This window comes from Pongo abelii, chromosome 8 (assembly GCF_028885655.2).
Source record: "Pongo abelii isolate AG06213 chromosome 8, NHGRI_mPonAbe1-v2.0_pri, whole genome shotgun sequence".
Taxonomy (NCBI): Eukaryota; Metazoa; Chordata; class Mammalia; order Primates; family Hominidae; genus Pongo; species Pongo abelii.
In genome coordinates, this window is record NC_071993.2 from 76,980,844 (window position 1) to 77,006,176 (window position 25,333).

A 25,333-nucleotide genomic window follows, 5' to 3' on the forward strand; every position below is an offset into this window, starting at 1 on the left:
GACAAATGTAATGCATATTGTATTTGCTTCAGATGAACAGGAAATGAACATAGTGCATTTTTGAACTTTACACACACACACGTGCACACACACACCTACATTTTCTTGACTGACACAGTAGTCCGCATTAGAATTAAGTGATAATGTTTTCTTCCGAGGTTTCTTTGGAGTTACTAATATTCACCTTGGTGTATTTCAGTTACCCAAGGTATGCATTAATGGCCTAGAATGCACACCTTGGGAGATATCTTAATACTATTATGATATGGTTTCTCAGTTTCCTATTTGAATTTGAAGAATTCTTTTATTTTCTCTTTTATTGAATCTGTCATATTTCTATGAAATGACAAATGGGAAATAAGGATAGAAAAGTAGTAAGGGCCTCTCTCTGCTCCTTAAAGATGCTTTTATTGTAAAATCTTGCATTTTTTTAATTTTAATTTTTCTTCTCAAAACTTTCTTTTACCTGAAGCCTGCTATTGTTTCACCATCTTATATCCTTCAGCTCAGTTAAGACTAAGTTTCCATTTCCTAATTTAGGTTGGCCAAAAACATTAAATTAGCAGGTGTTTGTGTTATTTTGTTTCCTATTAGAACATGAAGCTGCCCAATGACCAGTGAAGCAATTGGTATGCAGCATCTTGGCAGAGAGAAGACTGGAGACAGAAGCCAACCCATAATGGAATCCAAATAGCAAAGTATACATGGGCTTTTCTGCTGCACATCTTAATCTCAAACAAACAAAACCTCTTTTTATAAGCTCCCTTTCCTTCCCTTATCAGAGTGGTTTTGTCAGCTTCAGAAACCTCATTTAAACACCTGGAAGAGAAACTCAGTAATTTGCATGTAGTTCTGCTTTGTTGAGCAGAGTATATGCTGAGCTATTCCATGTGGGCAGGAATGTAGCTTTGTAATGAAGTTTTCTTTGATTCTCAGAAATGCAGGTTTGTCCAACGGTTCATGGAATCAATTGCTGTGAAAACCTCTTAGGTTTGCTTTTTCTGATGGTCAGGCTACAGGAGCTTTCTCTTCTTATTTTTATATTTCAGACTTTTTTTTCTTTTTTAAAAATATGAGCCCTCAAAGTGGATACAGGATTCTTACAGATGGACAGAATATCTAATTTTCTCATTCTTCCCTTAATGACATGGGTAATGTGACACCATAGCCAGTCCATAGCTAGTTTATACCAGTGTCCTTTGCCAAAAGAATGCTCACACTGTGGATATTGGCTTTACTTTTTTGTTTTTCGTTTCCTTGATTTTATGTGAAGCTTTTTAAATTAAAGTATAACATACATTCAGAAAAATGCATAGTGCAAAATAAACAGTTCAATGAATTTTTCCAAACTAAACACATCGGTGTAACTAGCACCCAGGACAAGAAATAGAAAATTACCAGAAACTGAAAGATTCCTCCTCCCTGTTTAGTCTCTAATCACCCCCTCAACAATAACCACTATTTTGATTATTAAAATGATAGGTTACTTTTGCCTGAGTATGAACTTCACATAGATGGAATTAAAAAATACATACTCTTTTATGTCTTGCTTTTTTTACATTGTCGCATGTAGCTGTGTTTTTTTCTTTTTCATTACTCTGGGTTGTGTCCAGGTCAGGACTATTACAGACAGTGCTGGTATGGAACATTTTTGCCTGTGTCTTTAGATGGACATAGGAACATATTTCCATATGTGTGTATCCTCTCCTAGGAATGAACTAGCTGGGTAACAGGGCATGCATATACTCAGCTTCAGTAAATACTATCAAATAGTTTTCCAAAGTAGTTGTACCAATGGCTTCACTAACATTTAATGTGAAGATAGGTATAGTTTAATTTTGCTCTTCAGCTTTCTGTGGCATTGCCATGCATAAATTTATTCAAACTCTCTGGATTAAAGTATATTTTCCCCATGTTTTATTTCTTGGAGTAATCATATCTGGAGTTTCTGTCTCCTTTTGAGCATATTAACTTCCTCTGGCTTAATTCTTATTCATTTGTCTGTTTCCTTAACAAAAATGTATTAAACTCCTAATATGTGCTATATACTACTAGATAATGAGATATAAAATAAGTAAGCCATAGTACTTGCATTCAAGAGAATTATAATGAAGTAGTGAAGACAGAAGTATGAACAGATATAATTTATTTTACTCAAATCTAAAAAGCTACTTCTATGACCTAGTATCTCCAGATTTAAGTAAAGAAACCCATTAACAAGTTATCAAGTTCATTCATGATTTACAGATGTTTTTATCATGCGTTTTCCAGTAAAAATTTCCCCTTTCCAAGGTGAACAGACCTCATATTTTTAAGCTCTCCAGAAACAGAAGTCATTCTGTTCAAAATTGCTTTTAAAGAAAAATCATTTGTTATCTTAAGGTATGATGACCATGATTACCCGCAGTAGTTTAGATTCTACCTCTGTAGCCTGCATGCATTTTCCAGCCTATTTAAAAATATTTTTAATTGAAAATTCTTTTTTTAGTTTAGTATTTGCTGATACCCTTCTTGCTAATATAAATATATATTTGGCCTTTTGGGCTAGCACATAAAATTACTGGGTTGATATACTCAAGGAACAATTTACGATGACTCCTAGATTCTTCTCCTTATTGTAATATTCACCCTGGATGCAGGTCCTGTAGCCTTCACACACATGGCTTTAGCTCCCAACTGTGAGCTGGTGTTTCACATATCTCTATTTCTGGCCCAGACTCTCCTCTGAATTCTAGATTCATGTGTAATGTATTTTCATTTGGATCTTGTGCTGATATATTACATTTGGCAGATGACAACATGTACTTCACCTTTTTCTTCCAAGCACATTCTTCTCTCTGTATTCTCATTGTGGTGAATGCATCACCACTTACACAATTGCTGAAACAATTCTCTAGATGCTTTCAAATACCTTCCCTTCCCTACTCCCATCTAGATATACCAAAATCCTACCATTTGTACCTCCTAAAAGTTTCCTGGATCTATCCCACTATAGCCTAGCAATAGTGTTCAGGCACTTATTGTCTCTTTCCCAGATCTGGATTATTGCCTGGTCTCTCTGACTGCAATTTCATTCTCTCCAATCCACTCAAAAACCCATTGCCAGAGCAATCTTTGTAAATACACATCTGAGCTTGTTGCTTTCAGAGTTCTTTAGCAGAGCGCGTGAAATGTCTCTTGCCTACCTTTTTCTGCTTGATTCATCACCATTCATGCTTAGGTTTCCTGTATTTGTCATATCGCCTGCAGTGACCCACACCTTCCTCACCTTTTCATGCTTCAGGCCTTTCCACATGCTCTTTTGTTCTGCATTGCTCATAGGGATAGCTTCTTTTTTTTTCCGTTATACTTAGGCAATGTTTGAATTTTTTAATTTTAATTTAAAAAAATTTCCATAAGTTATTGGGGAACAGGTGGTATTTGGTTACATGAGTAAGTTCTTTGGTGGTGACTTGTGAACTTTCAGTGCACCCATCATCTGAGCAGTATACACTGTGCCATATTTATAGTCTTTTATCCCTTCCCCCAATTCCACACCTCCCCACCCCAAGTCCCCAAAGTCCATTATATCACTTTTATGCCTTTGTGTCCTCATAGCTTAGCTCCCACATATCAGTGAGAACATATGATGTTTGGTTTTCCATTCCTGAGTTACTTCACTTAGAATAATAGTGTCCAATCTCATCCAGGTCGCTGCAAATGCTATTAATTCATTCCTTTTTATGGCTGAGTAGTATTCCATTGTATACATATATATACCATAGTTTCTTTATCCACTCATTGATTGATGGGCATTTGGGTTGGTTCCACAATTTTCCAATTGTGAATTATCCTGCTGTAAACATATGTGTGTAAGTATCTTTTTGATGTAATGACTTCTTTTCCTCTGGGGTAGATACCTAGTAGTGGGATTGCTGGATCAAATGGTAGTTCTACCTTTAGTTCTTTAAGGAATCTCCACCCTGTTTTCCGTAGTGGCTGCTAGTTTACATTCCCACAAGCAGTGTAGAAATGTTCCCTGATCGCTGCATCCACGCCAACATCTACTATTTTTTTTATTTTTTGATTATGACTATTCTTGCAGGAGTAAGGTGGTATCACCTTGTGGTTTTGATTTGTATTTCCCTGATCATTAGTGATGTTGTTCATTTTTTCATATGTTTGTCGGCCATTTGTATATCTTCTTTTGAGAATTGTCTATTCATGTCCTTAGCCCACTTTTTGATGGGATTTTTGTTTTTTTCTTATTGATTTGTTTGAGTTCATTGTAGATTCTGGATATTAGTCCTTTGTCAGATTACAGATTGTGAAGATTTTCTCCCATTCTGTGGATTGTCTGTTTATTCTGCTTACTGTTCCTTTTGCCATGCAAAAGCTCTTTAGTTTAATTAAGTCCCAACTATTTATCTTTGCATTTGCTTTTGGGTTCTTGGTGACAAAATCCTTGCCTAAGCCAATGTTATCTTGTAGAATTTTTATGATTTCAGGTCCTTAATCCATCCATCTTGAGTTGATTTTTGTATAAGGTGAGAGATGAGGATTCAGTTTCATTCTCCTACATGTGGCTAGTCAGTTATCCCAGCATCATTTGTTGAAAAGGGTGTCCTTTCCTCACTTTGTGTTTTTGTTTGCTTTGTCAAAGATCAGTTGCCTGTAAGTATTTGGGTTTATTTCTGGGTTCTCTATTCTGTTCCATTGGTCTATGTGCCTATTTTTATACCAGTACCACGCTGTTTTCATGTTTATGGCCTTATAGTATAGTTTGAAATTGGTGGTGTGATGCCTCCAGATTTGTTCTTTTTGCTTAGTCTTGCTTTGGCTATGCAGGCTCTTTTTTGGTTCCATATGAATTTTAGAATTGCTTTTTCTAATCCTGTGAAGAATGATGGTAGTATTTTGATGGGGATTGCATTAAATTTGTAGATTGCTTTTGGCAGTATGTTTATTTTCACAATATTGATTCTACCCATCCATGAGCACGGGATGTGTTTCCATTTGTTTTGTCTGTGATTCTTTCAGCAGTGTTTTGTAGTTTTCCTTGTAGAGGTCTTTCGACTCTTTGTTAGGTACATTCCTAGGTATTTTATTTTATTTTATTTTTTGCAGCAATTGTAAAAGGGGTTGAGTTCTTGATTTGATTCTCCACTTGGTCACTGTTGGTGTATAGAAGAGCTACTGATTTGTGTATATTAATCTTGTATCTGGAAACTTTGCTGCATTCTTGTATCATTCTAGGAGCTTTCTGGAGGAGTATTTAGGGCTTTCAAGGTAAATGATCATATCATCAGTAAATAGTGACAGCTTGACTTCCTCTTTACCAATTTGGATGCCCTTTATTTCTTTCTCTTGTCTGATTGCTCTGGCTAGGACTTCCAGTACTATGTTGCAGACGAGTGGTGAGAGTGGCCATCCTTGTCTTGTTCCAGTTCTCAGAGGGAATGCTTTCAACTTTTCCCCATTCAGTATAATGTTGGCTGTGGGTTTGTCATAGATGGCTTTTATTCCATTGAGGTATGTCCCTTGTATGCCGATTTTCCTGATAATTTTAATTATAAATGGATCCTGGATTTTGTCAAATGCTTTTTCTGCATCTGTTAAGATGATCATGTGATTTTTGTTTTTAATTCTGTTTATGTGGTGTATCACATTTATTGACTTGCATATGTTAAACCATCCCTGCATCCCTGGTATGAAACCCACTTGAGCATGGTGGATTATCTTTTTGATATGTTTTTGGTTTCAGTTAACTAGTATTTTGTTAAGGATTTTAGCATCTATATTCATCAGGGATATCGGTCCATAATTTTCTTTTTTGTTTATGTCCTTTCCTGGTTCTGGTGTTAGGGCGATGCTGGCTTCATAGAATGCATTAGGGAGGGTTCCTTCTTTCTCTGTCTTGTGGAATAGTGTCAAAAGGATTGGTATCAATTCTTTGAATGTCTGGAAGAATTCTGCTGTGAGTCCATCTGGTCCTGGATTTTTTTGTTGGTAATTTATTAATTACTATTTCAATCTCGCTGCTTGTTATTGGTCTGTTCAGGGTATCTAATTCTTACTGATTTAAGCTAGGAGGGTTGTATTTTTCCAGGAATTTATCCATCTTTTCTAGGTTTCTAGTTTATCTGCATAAAGGTGTTCACAGTAGCCTTGAATGATCTTTTGTATTTCAGTGGTGTCAGTTGTAATATCTCCTGTTTCTTTTTCTTTTTTTTTTTTTTTGAGATGGAGTTTCACTCTTGTTGCCCAGGCTGGAGTGCAGTGGCGCAATCTCAGCCCACTGCAACCTCCGCCTTCCGGTTTCAAGCGATTCTCCTGCCTCAGCCTCCCAAGTAGCTGGGATTACAGGTGCCTGCCACCACGCCCTGCTAATTTTTGTATTTTTAGTAGAGATGGGGTTTTACCATGTTGGCCAAGCTGGTCTCAAACTCCTGACCTTGTAATCTGCCCACCTCAGTCTCCCAAAGTGCTGGGATTACAGGCGTGAGCCACCGTGCCTGGCCTATCTCTTGTTTCTTAATTAGGTTATTTAGATTTTCGCTCTTCTTTTCTTGGTTAGTCTTGCTAACCAATTTTATTTATCTTTTCAAAAAAACTAACTTTTTGTTTCATTTATCTTCTGTTTTCATTTTGTTTCAATTTCATTTAGTTCTGCTCTAATCTTGGTTATTTCCTTTCTTCTGCTGGGTTTGGGTTTGGTTGGTTCTTGTTTCTCTAGTTTCTTGAGGTGTGGCCGTAGAGTGTCAGTTTGTGCTCTTTCAGTCTTTTTGGTGTAGGCGTTTAGGGCTATGAACTTTCCTCTTAGCACCGCCTTTGCTGTATCCCAGAGGTTTTTGTTCAGTTTGAAGAATTTTTAAATTTCCATCTTGATTTCATTTTTGACCCAATGCTAATTCAGGAGCACGTTATTTAATTTCCATGTGTTTGCATGGTTTTGAAGGTTCCTTTTGGAGTTGATTTCCAGTTTTTTCCCACTGTGGTCTGAGAGAGTGCTTGATATAATTTCAATTTTCTTAAATTTATTGAGGCTCATTTTATGGCCTATCATATAGTCTATCTTGGAGAAAGTTCCATGTGCTGTTGAATAGAATGTGTATTTTGTGGTTGTTGGATGAAATGTTCTGTATATATCTGTTAAGTTCATTTGTTCCAAGGTATAATTTAAATCAATTGTTCCTTTGTTGACTTTTTGTCTTGATGACTTGTCTAGTGCTGTCAGTAGAGTATTGAAGTCCCCCAGTATTATTGTGTTGCTGTCTATCTCATTGCTTAGGTCTATTAGTAATTGTTTTATAAATTTGGGAGCTCCAGTGTTGCAATATGTTTAGGATTGTGATATTGTCCTGTTGGACAAGGCCTTTTATCATTATATAATGTCCCTCTTTGTCGCTTTTAGCTGCTGTTGCTTTAAGTTTGTTTTGTCTGATATAAGAATAGCTACCCCTTTGGCCAGGTGTGGTGGCTCAGGCCTTTAATCCCAGCACTTTGGGAGGCCAAGGTGGGCGGATCACCTGAGGTTGGGAGTTCGAGACCAACCTGACCAACATGGAGAAACCCCGGCTCTACTAAAAATACAAAATTAGCCAGGCATGGTGGTGCAGGCATGTAATCCTAGCTACTTGGGAGGCTTAGGCAGGAGAATCACTTGAACCCAGGAGGCAGAGGTTGCGGTGAGCTGAGATTGCGCCATTGCACTCCATCCTGGGCAACAAGAGCGAAACTCCATCTCAAAAAAAAAAAAAAAAAAAAAAAAAAAAAGCTACCTTTGCTTGCTTTTGGTGTCCATTTGCATGAAACACCTTTTTCCACCCTTTTAAATTTATGTGAGTCTTTACATGTTAGGTGAGTCTTCTGAAGGCAGCAGATGGTTGGTTGGTGAGTTCTTATGCGTTCTGTGGTTCTATATCTTTTAAGTGGAGCATTTTAGCCATTTACATTCAGTGTTAGTATTGAGATGTGAGGTACCATTGCATTCATCATGCTATTTGTTGTCTATGTACTTTGGTTTTTTGTTTTTGCTTTTTAACTTGATTTTTGTTTTATAGGTCCTGTGTGATTTCTGCTTTAAAGAGGTTCTGTTTTGATGTGTTTCTAGGATTTGTTTCAAGATTTAGAGCTTCTTATTAGCAGTTCTTTTAGTGGTGGCTTGGTAATGGCAAATTCTCTTAGCATTTGTTTGTCTGAAAAAGACTATCTTTCCTTCATATATGATGCTTAGTTTCGCTGGATACAAAATTCTTGGCTGATAATTGTTTTGTTTGACAAGGCTGAAGATAGGGTCCCAATTGCTTCTTGCTTGTAGGGTTTCTGGTGAGAAATCTGCTGTTAATATGATAGGTTTTCCTTTGTAGGTTACCTGGTGCTTCTGTCTCACAGCTCTTAAGATTCTTTCCTTTATCTTAACTTCGGATAACCTGATGACAATGTGTCTAGGAGACGATCTTTTCAGGCTGAATTTCCCAGGTGTTCTTTGTGCTTCTTGTAATTGGATGTCTAGGTCTCTAGCAAGGCTGGGGAAGTTTTCCTTGATTATTCCCCCAAATATGTTTTCCAAGCTTTTAGGATTCTCCCCTTCCTCTGGAACATCAATTATTCTTAGGTTTGGTCATTTAACATAATCCTAGACTTCTTGGAGACTTTGTTCATATTTTCTTATTCTTTTTTGTTTGTCTTTGTTGGATTGGGTTAATTTGAAGACCTGTCTTTGAGCTCTGGATTTCTTTCTTCTACTTGTTCAATTCTATTCCTGAGACTTTCCAGAGCTTCTTGCATTACTAAAGTGTGTCCAATGTTTCCTGAATTTGTGGTTGTTTTTTCTTTAAGCTATCTATTTCCTTGAATATTTCTCCCTTCACTTCTTGTATTGTTTTTTGGATTTCCTTGCATTAGGTTTCACCTTTCTCTGGTCCCTCCCTGATTAACTTAATAACTAACCTCCTGAATTCTTTTTCAGGTAAATCAGGGATTTCTTCTTGGTTTGGATCCATTGCTGGTGAGCTAGTGTGCTTTTTGGGGGTGCTAAAGAGCCTTGTTTTGTCATATTACCAGATTTTTTTCTTCTGGTTCCTTCTTATTTGTGTAGGTTCTGTTAGAGGGAAGGTCTAGGGCTGAAGGCTGTTTTTCAGATTCTTTTGTCCCAAGGGGTGTTCCCTTGATGTAGTACTCTCCCGCTTTTCCTATGGGTGTGGCTTCCTGTGAGCTGAACTGCAATGACTGTTGTCTCTCTTCTGGGTCTAGCCACCCAGCAGGTCTGCCCTGCTCTGGGCTGGTACTGGGAGTTATCTGCACAGAGTCCTGTGATGTGAACCATATATGGGTCTCTCAGCCGTGGATACCAGTTCCTGTTCTGGTGGAGGTGGCAGTGGGGTGCAGTGGACTCCGTGAGGGTTCTTAGCTTTGGTGGTTTAATGCTCTATTTTTGTGCTGGTTGGCCTCCTGCCAGGAGATGGCGTTTTGCAGAGAGCATCAGCTGTGGTAGTATGGAGAGGAACTGGCAGTGTGCAGCGTCCTAGAACTACCAAGATTATATGCCCTTTGTCTTCAGCTACCAGGGTGGATAGGGAAGGACCATCAAGTAGGGACAGAGCTAGGTGTGTCTGAGCTCAGACTCTCCTTGGGTGGGTCTTGCTGTGGCTGCTGTAGGGAGTGGGAGTGAGGTTCCCAGGTCAATGGAGTTGTGCACCTAAGAGGATTATGGCTGCCTCTCCTGAGTCATCCAGGTTGTCAGGGAAGTGGGGGAAAGCCAGCAATCACAGGCCTCACCCAGCTCCCACGCAAACCAAAGGGCTGGTCTCACTCCCACCATGCCCCCAAACAGCCCCGAGTCTGTTTCCAGGTGGTGGGCAAGCTGGGCTTGAGAACTTGCCCCAGGCTACCTGCCTGCCACCTTCAAATGAAAACGGCCTGGTTCTTCCCCAATGCTGTGGAGTCTGCATACTGGATTCACACCCTCCCTCAAGTTCTGGCCATGAGGCTTCTCACCCTGTTCAAATTGTTACGAAGTTCAGCTGGAATTTTCCTTCTCCCTGTGATGCTTCCCCCTCCCCCCACCCCTGTTTCTCTGGCTGCCCTCCCAGTGGATCCCTGTGGTGCCAGGCAGGAATGGCCTGACTGGGGACCCAGCGAGCTCCCAGGACTTTCTGCTGCTTCCTCTCTATATTTTTTTTTGCTTGGCTCTTTAAATTGACTCAGCTCCAGGTAAGATCAGAAATTTCTCCCGCAAACAGACCTTCAGTTGCCCCAGTGGGGGTGTGTATTCAGGAGAGGAGGCTCTCCCTTTCCCACTTCCACAATTGGGGCATTCACAGTATTTGAGGTGTCTCCCAGATTTTGCAGGAGCAGTCCGCTTCCTTCAAAGGGTCTATGGGTTCTCCCTCATAGGGATAACTTCTACTCACTGTTTAAGATTCACCTTCTCTGAAATCCCGCCACTTATGACAACTTGGATGTACCTGAAGGACATTACACTAAGTCAAATAAGCCAGACACAGAAAGATAAATATTGTATGATTGTATTTATATGTGGAATCGAAACAAGTCAAACTCATAGAAGCAGTTTTACCATAGTTGACAGGGGTTGGCATGTGGGGGAAATGGGGACATGTTGGTCAAAGGGTATAAACTTTCAATTATAAGATGAGTAAGTTCTAGGGACCTAACTCACAGCATGGTGAAGATAGTTAATAATAATGTATTGCTTACTTGAAATTTGCTAAGAGAGTAGATCTTACATGTTCTCACAGCACATACAAACGCAAAGGGTAACTGTGTGGTGATAGATATATTGATTAATATGATTGTGGTAATCATTACACAATGTATATGTATATGAAAGCATCATATTGTACACCTTGAATCTACACAATTTTTATTTGTTAATTATACCTCAATAAAGCTGGAAAAAAGATTCACATTCTCTGAGAAATTTTATTTAATCCCTTCAAACTGAGAGACTGTCCTCTATGCTGTGGGTAACTCTATTTTAGTTCCCATGTAAATGTGTTTATTTGTCTCCCCTCCTGATCTTTATCTTTGCATTTCTAACATTTAGCACACGGCCTTGATGCAAAGTCGAGGCTCAGCATAGGAGAGGCTCAACATAGTACAGGTTGAAAGAATGGTTGAATTAATTAACTGATAGCTTAAAGCCCTCCACTTGTATTTTTTAAAATAATATTCCTAAATATATTTTGTTCTCTTGCCAGGGTTAAAACTCATATGTTACTTCTCTACCCACTTGCACAGACTTGTAAGGTCTTTTTAAATCCCATCTGTGTGTTTCTTCGTCAGCTGGAAACATTTAATGTCTTCTTAACTTGGAAATCTCCTGTGAGCTTTCTTCTGGAGCATTTAAAAAAAGATTATAAATAAGTATCAATCCTTGAGGAGATGAATTCTTTATACTTCTCCATCCAAAGAAATCCCTGATTAACTTTACTATTTAATTCCTATTTTGACCTTATGTAAAATTTTAGGGTAAATGGACAACCAAGAACCTTTGAACCTATGGTATCATCGGTTAAACTAAAACAACTACAAACACCACTACCACAACATACATTTAGGAGGTGACAGTCATTAATTTCTCTTTTATCTGTGTGCCTATTTACTACATTAAGTTTATCATGCTTGATGTCCTTTGGGAGAAATGGTCATGCCTTCTCAGTTTTCCTTACATAAACTCGGCAACCTGCCCCTTTCCCCCTGTCCACTGCTATAACGTTATATTTGTTATGTTCACTGATCTAGTCCTTTTTCGCAGGCGTCAAGGACTTGCTATTTGGGCTCATGGATTCTGTAATTGCCTTGGGCAGAGATGACAAAGCATAGGCTCCAAATTCAAAATACATTTGTATTTTTAACATTTCAAAGTCCCCATGGCATTAAAGTTACTACAATTTACCGTCAGATTACACATTGCTACCATTAGAGCAAAAGAAATAATTTTAACTTTAGCTTCTTGGTTACAATCTATGTTCAAGTTTTTCACCTTTCAGAAACAACCTAAACCTTGACACTGTCCTTCTAAATAAAGAAGCATAATGTATAGGTCACTTCAGAGAAAATTATGTATTAAGTTGTGATTGTACAGTAATATCAGAGAATTTGCTTTACTTCTTTCTTAATATTTATACTTTCAATTATTACTCATCTGAGGAGCTGTGCATCCTTTCTAGACATTAAACTATTTATCCTCTAAGTTACACTGATGACTGTAGGTAGAGCTTGTGTAACGTTGTGGGAAATACGAAAATCACTAAGATTATCACAGTACAAAAACAGTACACCAAGTTTGACAGATGTAAGGAATAAAACAATTCCATATTCTTTCTACACCTTTTCTCTATTTTCCACTTATATTCCATTTCTGATGTGCTATGTACTCAATCTTGTGAGAGGGTCGGCAGAAGTATCATTATCCCATTTTTACAGATAGACAGACACCGAAAGAGATGAGTTACCCAGCTCATAGTGCTAATGACAGAACTAAAACTAAAACCCAGACCACATATACAAGTGGGAAATCATAGCAAGCCAAGAAAACCATAGAGTGTCTTTTCTTGGGTAATTAGTGAGGATGAACAGTGGGTTGTTAGCTACTTCTAACTGTCCTCCCTACATTTTGTAATGAAGTTAATCTCTCCAAAGACTGAGTGAAGTAGCAGACAGTGTTTATTTTCAGAAGGGAAGAAACTAAAAATATAGTAGCACAAGCCATTTATTAACCTCAGGCAACATTATTCCCAGAGTAGCACAGCCTTGTGAAAAAGGCATAAGGTTAGCAATCAGTAGACTTAGGTTTAGATCTCAGTTCCTTTACTAGTTTCTATCTCCTTGCACCAAACACCTGTTTAGTTAAAATAGGACTAATAATAGCAGCCTCATTCCCTCAAAGAGTATTGTGATGATCAGTAAGATACTATATAGAAGCACTTTATAAGCTACATGATAATATACAAATACAAGTCCTCATTCTGTGTAGCAAATAAGAAATTTTTCCACTTTGGGAGGCCGAGGCGGGCGGATCACAAGGTCAGAAGATCGAGACCATCCTGGCTAGCATGGTGAAACCCTGTCCCTATTAAAAATACAAAAAATTAGCTGGGTGTGGTGGCGGGTGCCTGTAGTCTCAGCTACTTGGGAGGCTGAGGCAGGAGAACAGCATGAACCCGGGAGGTGGAGCTTGTAGTGAGCCTAGATCACGCCACTCTACTCCAGCCTGGGTGACAGAGCGCGACTCTGTCAAAAAAAAAAAAAAAAAAAAAATTTTTCCTATGTAGGAAATAATGTCACATAGTTTTTAGGATAAGGGCTTGGAAGTTATACTGACATGGGTTACAATACAAGAAATACCACCATCTAGCTCTGCCACTTGGCTAAGAAACTTAGTCTCTTGAAACCTTAGTGTTTTGAGTTTTAAAATGGGAATAATCACATCTCTCATGAGTTTTTATAAAGATTATATGAAATGTTGTATATGAAGTGAATGAACTATTGTAAATGTCCCTTGAATTAGTTTTTTTTAACTTAAGCTTTTATTTGGGAATAATTTTAGATTTACAGAAAAGTTGCAAAGGTGGTACAGAGTTCCCATTTACCTTTTTTCCAGTTTTCTGCATTGTTAATACTGTATGTTACATTTGTCACTACAAAGAAATGGATACCGATGCATTGCTATTAACTATTAATAATGGTTATTTGGATTTCAGCAGTTTTTCATGAATGTTTTTTCTGTTCCAGGATCTAATCCTCAGTACCACACTGCGTTTAGTTTTGTCTCCCCAATCTTCTCTGTTCTGTGACAGTTTGTCAGTCCATCTCCTGTTTTTCATGATGTTAATGGTCTTGAGGAATACTGCCCAGGTGTCATTTAGGATGTTCACCAATCTCATTTTGTTTGTTGCTTTTCTCATGATTAGACTGGAATTATGGGTTCCTGGAGGGAATACCACAGAAATGGCATACTTTTCTTGTCACAGTATATCAAGGGGTACATGATATCCATGTGATATCACTGATTATGTTAAATTTCATCACCTGGTTAAGGTAGGGCTTGCCAGATTTTTTTCTTGTATCTTGAGCTAGTTCTGATCGCCTATCACATAGACAGGGCATTCTCTTTCCTCTCTTCCCTCTGATGTAATGCTATTCATTTACATTTACTGCAAATTGTCATCTCTGATGAAATACCTTCTCTGACCATTCAACCTAAAGCAGCTTTCTCCTTTCAAGTCAATCTCTATGACACTTCACTTTTGTGTTTTCTTCATAGCATTTGTCACCTGAAATCATCTTGTATATTTGTTTATTTAGTTTATTGTTTGTCTGTAGGCCCTTTCTCCCCAAAAGAAAGAAGAACAAGGTCCTTGTAGGATTTTTTTCATATCTGTACACTGGAGTCTAGCACAAGGGCTAGAATATGCTAAGTGCTCAGTAACTAATTGTTGAATAAATATCAAAGAAAGAATGATATAGGATTGATTTATTAGTATTTCTGAATAAGAAAAATAGCTGAATTGTGGGAGGTTTCATTTAGTGTTCTTAACTCAATTGGTTTAATTTTAACGGAGAGGTTAAATGCAATTATCAACATCTATGGAATGAGGTAATCAGCATCCTTGTAATTCAAGCTCCCTTGTAATGCACTTAATAATGTGAGTGCCAGAGTATTTTAGCTACTTATAAGTGTGTCCAGAATTGGTGGGTTCTTGGTCTCACTGACTTCAAGAATGAAGCCGCGGACCCTCGCAGTGAGTGTTATAGCTCTTAAGGTGGCGCGTCTGGAGTTTGTTCCTTCTGATGTTCGGACATGTTCAGAGTTTCTTTCTTCTGGTGGGTTCATGGTCTCACTGACTCAGGAGTGAAGCTGCAGACCTTCGTGGTGAGTGTTACAGCTCTTAGGGCAGCGCGTCTGGAGTTGTTTGTTCCTCCCGGTGGGCTCGTGGTCTCGCTGGCTTCAGGAGTGACGCTGCAGACCTTCGCGGTGAGTGTTACAGCTCATAAAAGCAGCGTGGACCCAAAGAGTGAGCAGTAGCAAGATGTATTGCAAAGAGCGAAAGAACAAAGCTTCCACAGTGTGGAAGGGGACCCGAGCAGGTTGCCGCTGCTGGCTCGGGCAGCCTGATTTTATTCTCTTATCTGGCCCCACCCACGTCCTGCTGATTGGTAGAGCCGAGTGGTCTGTTTTGACAGGGGTGCTGATTGGTGCATTTACAATCCCTGAGCTAGACATAAAGGTTCTCCACGTCCCCATCAGATTAGTTAGATACAGAGTATGGACACAAAGGTTCTCCAAGGCCCCACCAGAGCAGCTAGATACAGAGTGTTGATTGGTGCACTCACAAGCCCTGAGCTAGACACAGGGTGCTGATTGGTGTGTTTACAAACCTTGAGCTAGATACAGAGTGCCGATTGGTGTATTTACAATCCCTGAGCTAGACATAAAGGTTCTCCACGTCCCCATCAGATTAGTTAGATACAGAGTGTCGATTGGTGCATTCACAAACCCTGAGCTAGACACAGGGTGCTGATTGGTGTGTTTACAAACCTTGAGCTAGATACAGAGTGCCGATTGGTATATTTACAATCCCTGAGCTAGACATAAAGGTTCTCCATGTCCCCATGAGATTAGTTAGATACAGAGTGTCGATTGGTGCATTCACAAACCCTGAGCTAGACACAGGGTGCTGATTGGTGTATTTACAAGCCTTGAGCTAGATACAGAGTGCCGATTGGTGTATTTACAATCCCTGAGCTAGACATAAAGGTTTTCCAAGGCCCCACCAGACTCAGGAACCCAGCTGGCTTCACCCAGTGGATCCAGCACCAGGGCTGCAGGTAGAGCTGCCTGCCAGTCCCACACCATGCGGTGGCACTCCTCAGCCCTTGGGTGGTTGATGGGACTAGGCGCGGTGGAGCAGAGGGCGGCACTCGTCGGGGAGGCTGGGCTGCACAGGAACCCACGGAGGCGGGGGAAGGCTCAGGCATGGCGGGCTGCAGTCCTGAGGCCTGCCCCATGGGAAGGCAGCTAAGGCCTGGTGAGAAATCGAGCACAGCACCGGTGGGCTGGCACTGCTGTGGGACCCAGTACACCCTCTGCAGCCGCTGGCCCGGGTGCTAAGCCCCTCATTGCCTGGGGCCGGCAGGGCCGGCTGGCTGCTCTGAGTGCGGGGCCCGCCAAGCCCACGCCCACCCGAAACTCCAGCTGGCCTGCAAGCCCCGCAGGCAGCCCCGGTTCCTGCTCGCGCCTCTCCCTCCACACCTCCCTGCAAGCTGAGGGAGTGGGCTCTGGCCCGGCCTTGGCCAGCCCATAAAGGGGCTCCCACAGTTCAGCGGTGCGCTGAAGGGCTCCTCAAGTGCCACCAAAGTGGGAGCCCAGGCAGAGGAGGCGCCGAGAGCGAGAGAGGGCTGTGAGGACTGCCAGCATGCTGTCACCTCTCATAAGGATTTGACTGACAAGGACTTGACTGAATAGTAATAGATCTTTACACATCTGCACTACTGGGATCTTTACTCGTTAACTGTGTCATTGTTTATACTGCAGAATTTTTAACAGAACCTGAAAGAATGTAGAAATAATAGATGCCCTTGATTATAACTTATAGCTGACTTTTTGATGTCTATTATATTTTCATTTATACTTACAAAAAATGAAGCTTTTTAATTTAAGTCTTTCTCCCATAACCCATTGTAAGATACCACTCTTTTTATTTACCTTCTCAGGACTTAAAATCTCCAAATCAGAGGGATGAAATTGCAGGAGCCCGAGCTTCATTGAAGGAGAACTCTCCCCTCTTGCATTCAATTTGTTCAGCTTGTTTGGAGCATTCTGATGTTGCTTCCCTCAAAGCAAGCAAAGACACAGTTTGTGAAGAAATTCAGAATGCTCTCAATGTAATTTCAAATGCTTCGCAAGGGATCCAGAATATGGCAACCCCACCAGAACCTCAGGCAGCAACCCTGGGAAGTGCCCTTGATGAGCTGGAGGTAAGTTGGGAGAAAGATAAAGTGTGATCTGATGTCCCAATACAGTAATAATAATAATAAAACAGAAGAAGATCCACATGTTAGTGTTTAGAGCATGAGAAAATAAAAAATCCAGATTAGTCTCTATCACCTTCTTGAGTCTTCCAAAGAATTCATTAACAGGAAAGTACTGTTGGTAAACTTCTGACTCCTGTACATCTCTGCCAAGGAATCCAATGAATTTGAAGTGGGATTGTTAATTAGATCGAAATGATGACTTTGTTTTATGTAGATCTACTTATGAAGCATAAGATTTATTCACTCCACAAATACTTATTGGCATTACTGTTCTATGTGCTTGGGACATATCTGATCACTTCCCTTGACAAATTTTTACATTTTAGCAGGTGATTATAGGCAAGAAATAATAAACATTGTAGAGAACAAAATTGTATAGTATGTTACATTGAGAAGGTGAGATAATGCCAAAGCCTTGAAAGAGTTCAGGAATTGGGCAGATGAGGATCTAGAGCAAAGGCTTGAAGGTATATGCCCTGTGTTTAAGTGACAACATAAAAACCAGGGTGTCTAGGTGAAGACAGCAAAGTGATGAATAGTAGGAGCTAAGGTTAGAGAACCAACCATTTAGGACTGTGTATGCCTTTAAGGACTTTGGCTTTTACTCCAAGTTAAATGGGAATACACTGAAAGGTTTTAAGCAAAGGTGTGACATGCTGCGACTTGCGTCTTAAAAGGACTATGATGGTTGCATAAGGAACATAGACTGAAGGAGAACAATGAGAGGAACTGAAAAACCAGGCTGGAGGCTATTGTAGTAACCCAGGTTCCATTTATACACTTTACATGAACCACCTCATGTTTTAGTTTAGACTAGAGTGGTGTTGGTGGACATCAGTGCTAAATTTTGTAAGTAGAGTCAACTGAATTTTGATAGAATGGATGTGGGACATGAATGAAAGGAAGGAGTCATGGCTAGTGTTGTAGGCTGGGTCCTCCAGAATCACACACAGAATGGAGTTTGGAAAACAAGGTGTTACATTTGGGAAGGAAAGAGGGAAGGAGCAGGACTGGATAGAGGAAGAAGTCTACCTGAGAGCTAGACCCACAAAGCCTAGGCCAATCAGCAGGGAGCTCTGGTGAGAGCATTGCCCTCCAGAGTTTACCTTGTCAGGCAGAAATGGGCAGGCCTGTATGTCTCTTCCAGTCACTGGATGCAGGTTACTCTACCCTGGGAAGGGTATGACCTTTAGGGGCCTGAAACACTCTATATACATACTGAATATGTATTACTTTTGTGCCATGACAAGGCTGGAAAAAATTATAAGTTGAACCATTGTTAAGTCAATTCGGGGACCATCTGTAGTCTGTATTTGGGGAGTGCCGAGTGTGATACATTGAAATTTGTTAGAGTAGATAGATAGGATCATACAGGTTGAGCATCCCTTATCTGAAATGCTTGGGATCAGAAGTGGTTTGGATTTTGGAATTTTTTGGATTTTGGAATATTTGCATATACCTAATGAATTATCTTGGGAATGAGATTGATGTGTAAACACGAAATTCATTTATATTTCATATATACCCTATACACATAGCCTGAAGGTAATTTTATACAACATTTTAAATAATTTTGTGCATGAAATGATGTTTTGACGACATTTTAACTGCTGTGTCCGGAATTGGTGGGTTCTTGGTCTCACTGACTTCAAGAATGAAGCCGCGGACCCTTGAGGTGAGTGTTACAGCTCTTAAGGTGGCGTGTCTGGAGTTTGTTCCTTCTGATGTTCGGATGTGTTCGGAGTTTCTTTCTTCTGGTGCGTTTGTGGTCTCGCTGGCTCAGGAGTGAAGCTGCAGACCTTTGCGGTGAGTGTTACAGTTCTTAAGGCGGCGTGTCTGGAGTTGTTTGTTCCTCCCGGTGGGCTCGTGGTCTCGCTGGCTTCAGGAGTGAAGCTGCAGACCGTCGCGGTGAGTGTTACAGCTCATAAAAGCAGTGTGGACCCAAAGAGTGAGCAGTAGCAAGATTTATTGCAAAGAGCGAAGGAAAAAAGCTTCCACAGTGTGGAAGGGGACCGGAGTGGGTTGCCACTGCTGGCTAGGGCAGCCTGATTTTATTCTTATCTGGCCCCACCCACATCCTGCTGATTGGTAGAGCCGAGTGGCCTGTTTTGACAGGACACTGATTGGTGCATTTAGAATCCCTGAGCTAGATACAAATGTTCTCCATGACCCCATCAGATTAGTTAGATACAGAGTTTCCACTCACAGGTTCTCCAAGGCCCCACCAGAGCAGCTAGATACAGAGTGTTGATTGGTGCACTCACAAGCCCTGAGCTAGACACAGGGTGCTGATTGGTGTGTTTACAAACCTTGAGCTAGATACAGAGTGCTGATTGGTGTATTCACAATCCCTGAGCTAGACATAAAAGTTCTCCAAGGCCCCACCAGAGCAGCTAGATACAGAGTGTCGATTGGTGCACTCACAAACCCTGAGCTAGACACAGGGTGCTGATTGGTGTATTTACAAACCTTGAGCTAGATACAGAGTGCTGATTGGTGTATTTACAATCCCTGAGCTAGACATAAAGGTTCTCCAAGGCCCCACCAGACTCAGGAGCCCAACAGGCTTCACCCAGTGGATCCGGCATTGGGGCTGCAGGTAGAGCTGCCTGCCAGTCCTGCGCCATGAGCTCGCACTCCTCAGCCCTTGGGTGATGGATGGGACTGGGCGTGGTGGAGCAAGGGCGGCGCTCCTGGGGGAGGCTAGGGCTGCACAGGAGCCGACGGAGGCGAGGGAGGCTCAGGCATGGCTGGCTGCAGTCCTGAGGCCTGCCCCACGGGAAGGCAGCTAAGGCCTGGCAAGAAATTGAGTGCACCGCCGGTGGGCTGGCACTGCTGTGGGACCCAGTACACCCTCCGCAGCCGCTGGCCCGGGTGCTAAGTCCCTCATTGCCCGGGGCTGGCAGGAGCTGCCGGCCGGCTGCTCCGAGTGCGGGGCCCCCGAAGCCCACGCCCACCCGGCACTCCTGCTGGCCTGCAAGCGCCGCGCTCAGCCCGGGTTCCTACTCACACCTCTCCCTCCACACCTCTCTGCAAGCTGAGGGAGCCGGCTCTGGCCTTGGCCAGCCCAGAAAGGGGCCCCCACAGTGCAGCGGTGGGCTGAAGGGCTCCTCAAGTGCCACCAAAGTGGGAGCCCAGGCAGAGGAGGCGCCAAGAGTGAGCGAGGGCTTTGAGGACTGCCAGCACGCTGTCATCTCTCACTGCGATCTGTCACATGAAGTTAGATGCTGAATTTTCCCCTAGTGCCATCACATTGGCATTCAGAAAGTTTTAGATTTTGGAGCATTTTGGATTTCAGATTTTTAGATTAGCAACGCTCAACCTGTATTGCACATTTTTCACAGTACTAAACAGAATTGTGTCAGGGAATGCTCCCATAAGAGCTCCAGTTTATCTCAGACAATGTATTCCATATTTTAGGATTATAGAAGAAGACATTTCCAAATTGTTCCTCCTTCTGAGACCTCTTTTCTCATTTTAGTTGAAAGTGACTGCCACAGGCAGAAAATGGCAGTGGTTGGAGAGGAGGAGAAAGTGTGCGTGTTGTGTGTGTAACTTCAATGGGAGTGGGTATAGGCAGGGCAATAGAGTGTTCTGTTAAGAAAGGCAGACTCACTTGTTCTTCATGAGGCGGGAGGGGGTCCAAAAGATATTTCTCTGAGATCCTAATGAGGATTCTAAACTGTCTGAACAACCTTTGAAATTTAGTTCTAGTCAAAGGTACAGATGCACAAACTAGTAAAAAATGCCTAAGTTTTCTATATTTTTTATATCCAAGTTACAAATAGCTGCTGCAGCTGTCTGAACTAGATAAAGCAGAATTTATTGAGCATTTAACCTTTTTTAATGATTTGGTAAATTAAATGGTTGCATTTTTCATTATTTACAGGAAGCTGTATTGGTAAAAGATCCAAAATAACCTTTGCTCTATTTTGCTCCTGCAAATATAATACTATGAAGTAAATTGATGTAGTAAATACTCTGTTGGGAGCAAGTCTCATTAATGTTTATAGTGTGGAATGTATCAGAGTGCTTACTCAACAACCATGCTGAAGCTTTTGTTAAATTTTTCATTCTGGCCCTTGGCTGGGTGTGAGTATGAAACCTGAAATTTATGAGTGGAGAAAATAGAAGTTGAATTGGAACACCATACTGGCTAAATCAATTGATTTATTGGAAAGGCCAATGTGAATTATAGGGGTTTTCTTCTGTATTTGTGGCTGAATGAGAGTTGAGAAGTGTTGAATTGTGGATTAAGAGAGTTTTGAAAATGTTATGAAGCAAGAAACTTTGCCAATAAAAATTGCTTTGAAAATTCCAAGTCCGTTAAGACATATTTTCTCCTGTGAGAAGGGAAAAAGCAGCTGTTGTCATTGTGGTATACAAGAACTAATCTGAATTCTCATGCAATAAAGATGATAACAAATGATATGTATGTATATTTTCTTATTTTCAGAGAGCTGTCATATTCACTTTTTTAAACTTTTTTACATATTCATGTATCATCATTCATATAGTCATTGTTTACTGTTATATCTCCAGCACCTAGAATAATGCCGTAAATGTAGTAAGTGCTAGGTAAATATCAATGAATGCATGAATGAATGAATGCAATAATATGGCATGCCATTTTGTGATTTTGCAGTGAAGAGCATTTTTTCCTCAACCTTATTTTTTTCTCCTTCCTCTGACTGAAAGTGGTTGTATTTGGGGGTATATGGCTCTACTTTAACTTTTAACCAGGCCATGAATTTATAGTGATGGAAACTACCAGAAGCACATGTAAGTGATATGCTGCTCAGAATCTTTTCTGTGGTAAGGCAGCACAAAGAGAAAAATCTTTATATATATTCTCTTCTCTCAGCAGCTGTCCAGCCTTAGTCAGAGTTCCCTGTTACTTCCAAGATACTCTGTCTTTTACTAAGGGTAATAATTTTGGGGAAGATACTCCTCATGTTCTTACATTTTCACCTGTTAGGAGAAAACAGGATCTCTGTTAGTCAGATTAGCATTTAGAAGCTAAAGAAGAAATGGATATCACTGGTATCTAGAAGCACATTAATATGATTTTAAAAAATGGTTTGGTTTCTAGGTATATAGTGAACTATAAGAACTAAAAGAGATGAAGAAAATATTTTTATATACATAAATAATCTGATAACTGAATTATGGAAATTATTTGAGGCTGATACAAAAAGCACAAATTCCAAACTAGTGAGCCAACACCAGCATTGTGCTGGGGGATGGGGGAACTGATTTTCAATTATGGCCTGGAGCTTGAATCTTGAAAGACTATGAACTGAAGACAAAAGATAAATTCTGTATCCTGCCAACTGGAAAGTCCCATAAGATACATTTGCATGTTACTGGGAATCTTTAAAATTTGACAACCTTGTTGGAGAAATGAAAGGAACACTGACCTGAATAACAGGAGATGTTGGGAGAACTTGACTAGCATAGCCTTGGCTCTGGGAAGCTCAGAAAAAAGGAACAGAATCCATGTTGGAATTTTCTGGCCATAGGCCTGTCCTTATCTGGACTTTGGGTCAGCATTCATATTATCTGTGTAGCCTCTAAAACCCTGTCCAAAAATCTAACTTAAAATTGCCTTATCCTGGCAATACCTCCAGAGATCTGCCAGAAGTAAACTCAAATTCTTTCTGCACTTTATACACAGCTTTCAAAAAATTCTCATACGTTTCCAAGGAAGATGGTTTTCACAAGATACACAAATAAGCCATCTTGAGTAACTTCATAGAATGAACAAACTACAGAATCAGGTCTGCAAACACTGTAGATATTGAAATTATAAGGTACTGAAAAAAGTTAGTATTTTAATATACATTATTCCCTAATGAATATGTTGATGAAACAAAAGACTGTCAGAATTGACCAGGCAGAGCTGTCTGAAATGAAAAACATAATGATGAAAAATTCAATGGTTAGGCAAAACAGGTGATTAGGTTAGAGAATTGGTGATCTGAAAGATATTTGAAGAGGTTACTTTGAGTTTCCCACGGAAAGACACAGAAGTAAAAAGTATTTTTTGAAAAGCGGTCAAGATATATGCCATGACAAGTTCTAAAATATTTTAATATAAAATTCAGAAGAGAGAGAAGTATAAAACAGATAATGAGAATTTCCTAGAACTGATGGAAGTCACCATTCTCTATAGCTAAGAAGCCCAGTAAATCCCAAGCAAGGTATATTTAAAGAAACCTGTATTTACACATATCATAGTGAAACTGAAGAACACCAAAGACCAAAAGAATATTTTTAAATGAAAATAGGAAAAAAAAGAGTTACCTGTGAATGATGACTGATTACCTGTGAATGATAGCCGAGTTCTTAAACATGAATGTTACAAGATAGCAAATCATTCTCAGAGAAAATAACTTTTAACCTTGAGTTCAGTACGTGATACTGCTATTTTTCAAGACAAAAGATAAATATATTGTTACCCAGTCCCAAACATGAATAGTTAGTTTATTGTCAACAACTTTTCACTGAAGAAATTGTTAAAGAAAAATAAAAAATTATCCTATAATAAGGGTGCAAATGCAAGAATTTGTAAGCAGAGGAAATGGTAAACATAAGGGTTTATTACTGCTTACATATTACTTTTTATAAATTATTAATAACTATGTATACTTTGTATAATTAAAATTGTAGAATGATTGTGTCTGGAAACAGTGTATAATTAGGATGGATAGAATCATAGTTAAATGTTCTAGGGTCTTTATATATTTTTTGGGGAAGGATAAAAATATTGACTTATATTAGGCATTTATCTTAATAAGCATGTTAAAATGTCTAGAGTAACTACTAAAAATGTGTAGTCATAGACTGTATAGTTGCCAAATATGGAAAAGGAAAAATGCAATGAGAAAATAAGAAACTCGGTTTGTCCAAAAGAAGAAAAAAATGGAGGAGAAAACACTGTGGAACAAGAAGGATGTACACACAGTAGAAAATATAATAAAATAAATCCAAATATTCTTGGAATCATAATAAATATAAAAAGAAAACCTAAACTCTCCAAAGACAAAAGACTGACAGCTTAGAATATAAAACAAAATCTAGCTATATGCTGTTTATAAAAAGCACATCTAAAACTTAAGAATCAAGATAGTTTGAAAGTCAGAGGATAAAATGATATCCAACAAATTCTAACTGAAGAAAGCTGGTATAGCTATATCAATACTAGTAAAAATGCTAATGACAGTTACTATCTACTGATAGGATAAATTCACCAGGATGTTGTAACACATTCTTTTCAAGGACACATGGAAAATTAACAAAAATTGACTGCATACTGAGTCAATGATTTTCGAAGCACTAGTATTATACAGGCCACCTAGAAATGTATTTAGGTAAATAAGTGAAATTACCCTACTATTTGGAATCTTTTTTGAAAACCATATCTGTATAACTACTGGGTCATGAATAAATTATAATTGAAAGTAAAAAGTACTTATAACTGAGAAATAATGATAATGTGTAATAACAACAAAACTTGAGCGGTATAGCTAAAGGGAGTACATAGAAGGAAATTTCTCACCTATACATGCTTATATTAGTTAAGAAGAAAGCTGGATATTAAGGAGCTAAGTTTCCACTTGGAGTTTGAAACAGACAATATAAAAAACCCAGAAGGAAAAAGTTAATAAAGATAAGAACAGAAATTAATTAAATCACAAACAAAGATACAGTAGAGAAGATCAACAAAGCCAAAAGTATATTATTTGTAAAGACCAATAAAATTGACAAACTACTGGTGAGATAAATTAGGAATACTGAAAGCAGACAAAAAACAGCATGTAAGAGTGAAAGTCAGAAGAGGAGTCATAACTACAGGGTTATGACTAAATACTAAAAATTATAAATACTAAAACACTAAAAGAATATTATGAACAAATTTATACTGATAAAAATGAAAATTTGGATGAAATGGAAAAATTCCTAAGAAAATATAAATTAACAAAATTGACTCAAGTACAGACAATATGAATGAAATAATTAAATAGAATTAGTAGTTAACAGTTTTTACTGAAAGCAAATAGGAGGCTCAGATAGTTTGATAGAATACTATAAACCCATCCAGGAATATGTAAATGTATTGCTACAGCAGTGTCCTGAGAATAGCAAAAAAACAAACAAACAAACAAAAAAAATAGCTCTCCAATCCATTACGTGAAATTGGTGAAGCAAGTGTGAAACGATACTACACAGGTCAGATAAGTAAGGAACTTCACATACCAATCTAATTTATGAAATTAGATGCAAAAATTCC

The 25,333-nt window shown here is 39.4% G+C and overlaps 1 protein-coding gene across 1 annotated transcript in view; it reads left to right on the forward strand.

The window, feature by feature from the left end:
• The window catches only part of CTNNA3 (catenin alpha 3), a 1,821,585-nt gene that overhangs the window by 490,946 nt on the left and 1,305,306 nt on the right, over nt 1-25,333 (forward strand). The window contains exon 6 of the mRNA XM_054522537.2: nt 16,720-16,983. Coding sequence (XP_054378512.1) covers nt 16,720-16,983 — 264 coding nt within the window. The remainder of the gene's footprint in view (nt 1-16,719; nt 16,984-25,333) is intronic.